The following is a 10,994-nucleotide window of genomic DNA, read 5'->3' as shown; positions in this document are numbered from 1 at the left end:
TGACAGGAGGAAAGAAGTTACCCCATGTAGAGATTAACCCCCTTGAAAGTAAAAGGCATCCAGAAAAAATAAAAATATTTAGTGGCTATAGGAGTTGTACCACATCTCTATATATAGATAAGTATGTAGAAAGTATTTTACTATATAGAGTAGAATTTGAGGTTTGCTTGAGCATGTATTTAATATAATAAAAACCAACAATTGAGATTTTCATCCCAGTTTGCGGTATCCAAGCGTTGAAACTTTATACTTAGGTAGGCCAATCATAGGTATTTGCATTACAAGTATGCAGTGATTCAATTATCTAGATAATTTTATCATTATAATTATTAGTCATCAAACACCAATAATTTCTGCAATTCTTAAAACTCATCCCTGAACTTAACAAAATTAATGAATTTATTCACTTTACACTGACAAACATTTGCTCCTTGGATAATCTCTTTCGGATTCAGAAGATCAAGAGCCATCATCCCTCTATTCCAAAAGAACTATTAATCAGATTGTTAAAAGGAAACACTCAACAGCAATGGATTTGAAACATCTGAAAGTTATTTTATTACACAAGAATATAGTTGGTACACTTGCAGAAGCAAGTGTAGCATTTCACTGAAAGAGATCAACTTAAAATAAGTCGCTCAATACACGATTATATTCACAATGATAATTTTGAACTTAATCGCATTATGTGGAATTGTTTTAATATAGTTCCTAAATCCCTCAGATTCATCCTATAATTCCAAAAGTGATGCTACAGAATATCAAAGAAATGGAATACAACAAATGCAGTTCAAATAATTCTGAACTTGAAGATGTTAACTAGGATCACTAGGCTGGCATTGCGCGAAAACAGGCCTCGCTTTCGATTTGGCGAGCTCAGCGGCCTTCTTGGCTGTTTCACGAGCAGCATCTTTCAGTCTGCCTTTCCTATCGTCGGTCGTTGCTGCGACCTTCGCTGTTCCTTCAGCTAGGGAAATGCCATCGGTTGAAAGCACACCATTCTTAATTGCATTCGTTCCTAGGAAAAGAGTCTTCAAAATGTACTCGAAACCGGAATTCATTTTGCTGCAATTTTTCCTCAGCCTTTCCAGTCCAAATGCCTCTATGGCGCTTCTGAATCCATATAGTTGGGAATCTACCCAAGCACATCGCCGGGCAACAGTCCATTGCGGATTCTCTCGACTCTCTTGATACACCACTTTCTCCACCACACTCTGGAATCGAAACACAATCAAAGTAATTTCCATAGTTGTTCAAAATTACAAGATAAAAGCCTTTTGATATTTGAAAACTCACTTACCATTACTCGTGTGTACCCTATGTTTCTCGTATAAGTGACCATTACTTTGTTTTTTGGATCAACTATTGATTCTTCAATAATTCTTACTATCCGGGAGCCGACAAAATGCTCTCCCCATTTCGGAACGCGGTTAGTTTTGGTCAGAAGCCTCTTAGAAAATAGCTTATATCCTCGAACTTCCCGGAAAATAGTGTCTTCGGTCAAGACGTGAGTGCTGAAATACAATATATACACGTGTTTACAAAGGGAGAAAATGTATTTGGATCACAAAACGTAATAGACGAGAATCGAATATACTTTATCTCACCTTTCTGGATTCGGGTATCTTTTCCAGAAACCCTGAACCACCTGGTCCCACTTAAATTGGAATATGAAGGAATTTTCGAAGTACTTGACCATTATGTTAATTTAACCAGAGCTTGGATGAGGAGTAGGAATTATGGACCTACGATATACATGACGATACAAGTTAAACGAAAAAATAAACGCACGATTTCAATCTAGATTACTGCCATTGAATGCTCAACGTAGCATTGCTCATTTCGATCAGATATAGAAAGGTATAGCGTCAAAAAGAACATCACAAAAAGATATGAGGAGTGAGGACATGTATTCTCTTTCAAACGATATTAATTTGGGTGAGAAATGAGCAAATTGCCTCAATATAGGTCAGAGAATAATCGACACCTGCCGGCCGTAAAAAGACCAGAGATAGGTTGGTGCGTCCATGTTCATATTTTTAGTCTGTACTCACAGTTACAATTTAGGGAATAAACTTTCGGATGTTTCCATTCCAATTCAAGATAAAATCAAATGCTTAGTGCCCATTTCGGAACACTCCTCAGTAGCGGAGATGGCACACCGCGCCCGCTACAGTCGAGAATGGGAAACTCATTTCAAGAACACTCTCGCCACTCGTCGCTTCCGCCCCCCTCCACCAGCTGCGTTGAACCATAGATCTTTTATACAGATCTGAAAGATCTATGCGTTGAACTGAATGGAACCGGATGTGCGCTGTGACTGCTCATTCCTTATTATTGTCCAACAATTGTTGAATTTGTGAAAATCTTCTGAAGGTGGGCCATATCCAGGTCATTGAAAATCGCTTGTTAGTTTGTTATGATTATCAATTAATTCTCGAGAATTAAAGGCATTAAACCTACGCATTTCGGGTTTGTCTATTTTCCGCTTGCTTTTTTCCTTTGTGATCATTAATTGTTAGGTCTTCGGAAGTCCTTCCTGGGATAATTAGTTATAGACCGACTGTTATTACCGAATGAATAGTCAACGTATTCCTATCAAATTCAATGCAATATCCAGAATTCTTATCAGTATTGACCGATTAAAGAAGCTTTTTTGCTCAGTTTGTATTTAGTTCAGTTCCTTATGCATGTTCATCTATGATTTAAGCAAAATTTTAAATTATTTTTGCAAAAACTGGCACCACGTCCCACCACCAAGTGCTCAGTATTTAATATCACCAGGCCTAAAAAATTAGCGTGTTGACCATATTTCAGGATAAATCCAAATGTTTACGAAGTTTGCAGTGAAGCTATTTGTGTTCCTTTGGCGCTGTATTTTCGTCATTGGTGTCGGGCATCGTAAGTAAAAAAAAACACATTGACTGTGATATAGGGCCACACTGCTCTGAGTTATGCACTCAACATACGACGACGCGAACCGGATCAAATGAAACGAAGTTTATTCGGCAAGAATAACTTATGCTGGACTTACGATAAAATATGGTTTCGTTATACATGAGAATGAATTGATTTCCACCGCTGTTACCTTGATTTACAAGTACTTAAAACTTTTCCAGATTCGGAATTAGTCGAAGAAAACAAATGAAATACGAGCTTCAATTTTATGTACTGTCGGAACGAAAGCCCTCTCCTATATAGCCACCATCATGGGCGCAGCCAAAAATTAAGGCTGGGGGGTGGGTTTTAGGCGCAACTAATACTTTGGGGTTTTGGGGTATTGCATACCCGCCAGGTTAAGTGGGAGTTGCGGGGGCACTCCTCCAGAAAAGTTTAAAGATTGATGGTTCCAAATGGCGAATTTTACGGCTTTACGAAGGATATTTGACCAATCCTAAGACTTTTACGAGGTGTGTTCAAAAAATATCGCGACTTTTGTGTTTTTTCAAAAATTATTTATTTATTCATGAATATCTATGAGTTCGTTGCCACAGGGTAGAACGGTCAATAAGCGAATATTACCTGCAAGTTATGCGCAATTTGCGCGAAGCAATCCGCCAGAAACGCCCGGATTTGTGGAAGAAGAAAAATTGGCTTTTGCACCACGATAACGCCCCTGCTCACACATCGTTGCTTGTGCGCGACTTTTTGGCCAAAAACAACACACTAATGATGCCGCAGCCACCGTATTCCCCAGATCTGGTCCCCTGTGACTTTTTCTTGTTCCCTAAACTGAAGAGACCCATGAAAGGACGACGTTACGCTACGATTGACGAGATAAAGACGGCATCGAAGGAGGAGCTGAACAAGATAAAAAAAATGATTTTTTGAAGTGCTTCGAAGATTGGAAAAACCGTTGGCACAAGTGTATAATATCTCATGGGGATTACTTTGAAGGGGACAAAATAGATATTCATGAATAAATAAATAATTTTTGAAAAAACACAAAAGTCGCGATATTTTTTGAACACACCTCGTATACAAGTAATACTTATCCATTAAGTAAAATGGATTAAATTTAAAAAAATTCTCTGAGCTCTGCGGGGGGAGGGGGGGGAGGAGTTTAACCCCCAAAACTCCCCCTCGCTGCGCCACTGGCCACCATAGATTCTTCAACTATGCACAGATTCTGTCGAATGTAATGCTCTGTTTCTATAATATGGTGAAAGTGCTACACAATAGGCCTAATCTTGAAAATGGGGTCCATAGATGATCTATCCACCGGATTTCTGGCGATGCAGAACATGTCTCACCATCATGTCCCGGATCACGCGATATCCCTGATAAAAATAAACTTCCCCATGGTGGGTAAAGGAAGGTTAGTACCCATCATGGTGGGTAGTTACCCTTGTCCACCCAGTAGCAGATACAGATAAAACTCAAGGGGGGGCGCAAAAGATATCTTGAGTTAACTTTAATTTTATCGTAATAAAAATTAATCAAGTCACATGCAGACCTTAAGAAATTTTTAATTAAAGTGATTACACACATATTCAAGACAATGCCATCTTATGATTAAAAAAGTTACAATTGTGATTCGGCAATGTTTGGCAATACGGGTGGCCCCGCAAATGGGGGGGGGGGGGGGCGGCCCCCATCTGTATCCGCCACTCGTTCAACCCACGCTCAACACACCGTTGAGGGTGAGGGAAGGACAAACCTTCTTTTACCCTTCCTGGGAACTTCTCCGCTTACCATCCGTCTACACTATATCTACCCTGCATTTAGGGAAGGGTAGTCCTACACTTCATCTACCCTTCCTGAGAACCAATTTGCTTACCATTCGTCTGTCCTTCGTCCAGCAACTATTAAGGGTAAGGGAAGAGTAGGGCTATGCTTCGTATACCCTTCCTTGGGGCTCCTTCCCTTACCATCCGTCTAACTTCGTCTAGTAAGGCAAGTCTCAGACTACTCTTCGTCTACCGTTCCTTGGAAAATTTTCCCGTGCCATCCGTTCCAATCGGGGCAAGGGAAGTGTAGCACAACACTTTATACACTTGACACACAAATTAAGCTCCATTTCTTTAAAGGGGCCAATGGGTCCCTCAGCATTTATGGAAGGGGAAAACATATCCTAAAAGTATCTCCTCAGCTATTTTCATCTGCTCAAAGGTATTGAGTTCTGTAAAAGAACATAAGCAGCCTTAGATAGCAAAGATAGACGGGCTGCACCACTATCTTTAAAAGTCCCCAAAGGAAAGGAATAATATACACAATATAGTTGCTATAATTGTGTGAAAAAAAGCTATTTTAGAAGAACTTTTATTCGCATATTTAGGACTAAACGTATGTGTGTGGCTGACAAGGAGACATCGCGAGAGTGATGTTCGGGATTTGAATGCCGATGTTATTTTCTGAAACTAAATAGGTATGGTAGAAAAAATTTACGGCTTTCTTCCACATAGGCCCGGGTTCGAAAGATATGTTCATGTAAAGATTTTGGACGCGATAAATTCCATTGAGTAAGCATCAACCCACAAGTACCTCGATAGCCGAGGTTGTTGAGGCGCAATTCATCACCTCCCAATGGGTGATTCCTTGTTTAAGTCCATGTGAAGGCTGATTTTTTTCCGTCTTATTCTTTTAGAAATCACTGTTACAACTCATCCCCATTCGTTTAATTCAGTTGCTTGGCGATTTTTTTAATTTTCATATTAGTTTATGGATTTTTAGTTTTCATTTTAATCCTACCCTTCCTTTACCCTTCATTGGGGCTAGCCCAACCTTTCTCTACCCTTCCCCTACACTCCAGGAAGGATAGGGCCTACCCAGTGGCGGATCCAGGATTTCTTTCTGGGAGGGGCACAAGCAAGGCCGTATCCAGGATTTTGTTCAGGGGGGGGGCACAAGGATACCTCGTCATACAAAACGAACGAAATGATAATGGGACCGTATTAAAAATCTAGCATATTTTAATGGGTCTGGGGGGGGGGGGGGGCACGCCTCCTGGATCCGCCTATGGGCCTACCCGCCAATGTTCTAAAATACGCTCTTCTACCCTTGTTGAATGGTATAGGAAGGTTAGACCTATCCTTCGCTTACCCTCATTGGAGGGTAGACCTCCCCACAATGGAGGAGTTTATTTTTGTCAGGAATGTTACGAGATAAATAATTATGCATAAATTTCGCATCAGTTCCTCTGCTGATAGGATTTTTCCAGCCCTTCATAAGAGCTCTTTCGGGGACGACTATGGCAGAGTTCATCCGCAAATATGTTTACTTCTTCGACAAATGACTGAAAAAACCTTCCCGTAAATAGGACATCAAAATAATCTTACAAAGTACTCGTGCCATACCTGCATACTTGCGGTGTCATACCTGCTGGGTATTGTCATATTATTCCTACTGCAAACATGTCTCATCGTGTGCAGAGAAAGCTAGTTTCACACCCACTATTTATGTAATCACAATTGCTGAGGGAAAAAGTCTTAAAATGTCAGTGTTGCCAAGCTTCCGCTCCGCCGACAGGCATCCTGACTGCATATGCAACTACACATAATGGAGCGCCAAAATGGTGCAGTTCAAAAAGGAGTTTGGGATCGCACGAAAGACGGCGTAAATTAAGAAATGTTTTAGCGTAACTAAAATACCTTTGCTTCGATATAAAAGGAAAAGCCTTTTGTTATTTTATGTATGTACTTATTCAATGCACAAGCTGAATTATTAATAATCTGTAATGTAAAAAATAACAATAAAGGTGTGGATAATAAAATTTATCGCCACTTCTGGATGCGACAAAATTTCTATTCCTTACATATTATTCAATATTTTTTGCTCTAACCAGTATTACAAGAAAGGCGATGTTGTAAAAGACAAAGATGGTTATATCAGACAGATAATTGGCTTTTAAATGATATTATTAACATTTACTGTAAGCGAAACGTCTATTTCCACTGACGTAAGTTGTAAGACGTGTGCCGTAAGAAAGATGACCTTATTGATACCTTGCTTCTAAGCCGTCATTCGTGCCTTAATTTTCGGAGAAGGCCAATAAAAACTCAAGGATAAATCGAATAGACAATAGACCGTCAGGAATAAGTAGTAGCCGATTCTTACTACTACTCTTCTCCTTTACTCCAAAGATTAACCATGGAACGTCCAACTTGAAAAACCATCCATAATCTATTTGAATATTTCTCTCACATGAGTGTGGATCCAAACATTATCGACTCATGCAAGGAGATAAAACGCAATAACCTCGATGAAAACGAAACTATGATAAATGTATACGTAATTATGTTAGTAAAATAATTCACTACCACCAGAATTATTTTCACCCAGCAAAGGTTTAGGACGAGGTAAGTAAAGAACATTATACTGACAACATTTAATACAAGTATTTTAACGCATTGCCTACACACACACACGCACCTATTAGGGCTAGTGCTAATGTTTTTTAAGCTTAGTTCTCTTCTTCAATTTGTTGGCTATCGTTTGGCCAGCGTTATGATGCAATTTGTGACGCAGATAAATTATGAATAGCAATAATTTTTCAAATCTCAAGGGGATCGGGTTGGTGTGGCGGCGAGAGTGTTGGCTTCCCACCCGGCGGGCTCGGGTTCAAATCCTGGCAGTGGCAGAGAATTTTCAGAGACTGGCCGATCCCTGCTTGAGTGTTGTGTGGAGGACATTTCAAGCGCAACACTCCGTCCGTCGGATGGGACGTTAAGCCGTGGTCCCCTTTGCGCCTTTCGTTAATAGCAGGCTAATGCCAACGCCAGGTTTCTCTTCATCCTTCCTTACCTACCCTTTCCTCATGGCGCAAATGACCTCAGCTGTCGGTCGCCTCCTCCAAATACCATACCATCAAATCTCATTAAATACTCCTTGCCTGAGGATTAATAGTACACGAGCGTCGTAATCAGCAGATACACAAAAAATGAAATAAATGGTGATAGTCCCTCCATACCATCTGGTTTAGGAGTCCGACAGACTTTCCACTCCCTCCATGTAGCGGGATGTGCTCGGCTGTGGCCCTGGCTGGCTCTTCGGATGAAGACGATGTCAACTGACACGATGAAGACGATGTCAGACGAACAATCAACTCCTCTATACATCCTGCAAATTTTCTGCATGCCACATGTCTTCTTCCACTTTCTTGACGTGCTCAAAATTATTTTTCCAGTTGTTCGAAGTAATAGTATCAAAGCTTTCTGCTATCCGTTTTTCCAATTCAGTCTTCTTGAACGTTGTATTCTTCATGCCGACTCACAGTGGGCTAGAATCGAAAAAAGCTGGCCAAAACCTCAAAATCGATTTTTTTTGAGCTAGGAAGTTGAAACTTCGCATACATATTTTCAAAGTAAATTGTGCATATCTTTCCAGATTATTTATTTCTGTGTTTTCACGTTAACAATATATGTGAGGCCAAAGCTGAACAAATTTAGCGAAAAACGACCACCCTCGATTTTTTCTGAAAATTGCCGAATTTATCCTCGTGCAGTGGTTTCATGAATAGTTTTATCGACAAAACTGTTATACCATCTTAATTGACACTTTTTTTTCTTTTATTTGAAGGGTTTGAAAGATTTTGTTTCATCAATAACCATAGATATATAACAAAATGGCGGAGCCTATTTTCAGCCCTTTTTTTTACATAAATGTAGAGAAAAAGTAGACATTACCCCGGACTTCCGCCAAGTGACTGATACCATCGTTCTATAAAGCTTCTACATTGTGGCTCTAAACTAAAACCTGGCACCAACTGGCAAACCCGAATTTTAAATCGTTTTTTCGAGCGTGCGGTCGACTCCGGTTCTGGCATTTCAGATTATCGAAGACCCATGTAATGAAATTTTGTGAGCTGCATGGACACAATTACTTGATGAGAGGGCCTCTTACTCTGACACCACATAATACTCGGGGTTGCATTTTATCCACTTGGCAAGGGTCCTTCTTGCCTCCGAGGATGGTCACCGTATCTTCCTTTTGCATTCGTTTTCCTCCTTTTCGTTCTCTCGATACAACCCTGAAAACATACGACTTGACGTCCACCTGTACTGGCTAAAATAAAGCAACTTGTACATTATTATGCATAAGGAATAGTTGTTAATTTCTTTAAATGAAGGATATAAACGAAATAAACTTACTGGAGAAGAATAATGTACTCTTCAAGCACCATGACAGTGCTTGATTTTTCGGCAAAATCAAGTACTGTCTTGAGCCATTTTCCATCACGTTTTTAGGAATATATTATTTGTTATTGTTATAGAGTTTGTTAGTTAATAAAATAGTCCGTTTCCCCACTTTAAGCACACGATTTAAGTCCATTCTCCATAGTAGTACATGGAATGCACTCAAAGAAAGAAACCTTTCAGTGCACCTCTTGCATTGCCCAGCGATTGCATAATAAGAGTCATTCGTAGCAATATTTATTAATTTTACTTTATGGTGATTATTTTCTATCACTATTATATCTGTTATCCATATATAAAAGTGAATGAGATCATATTGCATCCACACGCTTGCCGCGTCGCCGTACTCTCCGCCGCCGCTGGCCAGAACCGGAGTCGACCGCACGCTCGAAAAAACGATTTAAAATTCGGGGTTGCAAGTTGGTGCAAGGTTTTACTTTAGATCCACAATGCAGAAGCTTCATAGAACGACGCGCAGTGGTCCCAAATCCCAAAAAGAAGGCCAAAATTAATAACGTCATAATTTTACCTAAATTAGAACCAAAAAGGGAAGTTCTATGAAGATTTTGATCGCCTGAATCTGATTTTGGCATTATTTTTACTCTATCTATTTTAGCATTTTTTGAGCTGTTATTATTTAAACAATTTTTTCAAAATCTCGATATAGATGTCATTGCGATTGGCGATAACGTTCTGTTAATGGAGAACTCAAAACAGTATCATTATAAAGTAAAAGATATATAAATTGTAGTTAAAAGCCATGATAGAACTTACGACATGAAATTGTCGAGATTCGAACCCGCGAGCATCAGCGTAGTCGGCGAGATACCGAAATCGGAAAAAAAAAACTATTCACACTTATACATTTTTGGCTTCCATGTATTTGAAAAGTCACATTATATTAAATAAATTGACTGACATTAAGGAAATTGAGGATAATTATGTTTAAATTTCAATAAATTCACTTTTATGTATCCCAAAAAAACGAGTTTTAAAAGAATCATCGTCCGATGTCACCCTAGCTGACTGTTTGTCGCTCTGCGAATCATTTAAAATTAGCAGATTTTCACCTCACCTAAAAGGATGACCTTTTTTTTTTGGAACTTCTGGTGTAAATGAAATGTATAGTTCAGATATTTAAAGGAGTCTTCGAAAGATACCTTCATAATTTAACATTCTTGGGTATTTTCTTGTACAATGCTCTCGGAATTTCCTCATTGGTATGTTCCTGATCTCCAATGCTTCCTCCGTTAAAAATTCAATTGTAAGAAAGGATTATTTGGCAATTGCTGTTCCATGTATCAGCACTTTATGTACCATGGGCAGCATATAATACAGCCATGAAGCTCGATGTACAGCTCAGCTATTTCCATACTATATTGGCTGAAGGTTTCATTATTCATCTCGTAGCCGCAGGAAAGGGATTTAAATATCACTGAAAGTCGAAGGATAAGTCTTTCATTGATACCTGTCATGAAATTTGCAAATCACATTAATAATTGCATTTCATGCATCTTAAGCATCTGTTTAGGCCCAATATTTCTTACTAATTTGTTATAATTTTAAAATTACACGTAATTTCATCTTGTCTGGAATGAAATCCTGAATTGAAACTCCACTTTAAAAAATTTGATGATTGAGGTTAATGAATGGTCATTTTTACACACTGCATATATTCGCCGATTGTGCATGCATGCACGGTAATCATTTGCACTCAGTAGATGGGAGATTGATATACTTCAGGAGGGAATATCAATTCCTTCTGCAACCAGCTTTTGAACGTCTCTTTGAAATGCTCATCTGCCCTTTACCTTTGATTCCACTTTCTCAGGTATTTCGGGAAAATATTCTTCGCATAAA

General features: G+C 39.2%; 1 protein-coding gene across 2 annotated transcripts; it reads right to left on the bottom strand.

Moving 5' to 3' along the window:
- Positions 1-530: 530 nt before the first annotated feature.
- Positions 531-2,225, bottom strand: LOC124155364 (protein preli-like). 2 transcript variants are annotated; one of them, XM_046529115.1, is made up of 4 exons: positions 2,055-2,223; positions 1,608-1,745; positions 1,301-1,514; positions 531-1,214 (listed from the first exon to the last, which is right to left on the bottom strand). In XM_046529115.1, the coding sequence occupies exons 2-4, from the start codon at positions 1,697-1,699 to the stop codon at positions 816-818; spliced, it is 705 nt and encodes a 234-aa protein (XP_046385071.1). In that variant the 5' UTR covers positions 1,700-1,745; positions 2,055-2,223; the 3' UTR covers positions 531-815. The 2 variants fall into 2 exon arrangements, with proteins under 2 accessions (XP_046385071.1, XP_046385072.1); XM_046529116.1 differs by having other exon boundaries at positions 1,608-2,225.
- Positions 2,226-10,994: the final 8,769 nt, after the last annotated feature.

This window comes from Ischnura elegans, chromosome 3 (assembly GCF_921293095.1).
Source record: "Ischnura elegans chromosome 3, ioIscEleg1.1, whole genome shotgun sequence".
Classification (NCBI taxonomy): Eukaryota; Metazoa; Arthropoda; class Insecta; order Odonata; family Coenagrionidae; genus Ischnura; species Ischnura elegans.
The sequence above is the reverse complement of the archived record's forward strand: the minus strand, read 5'-3'. Positions and strand labels throughout refer to the sequence as shown.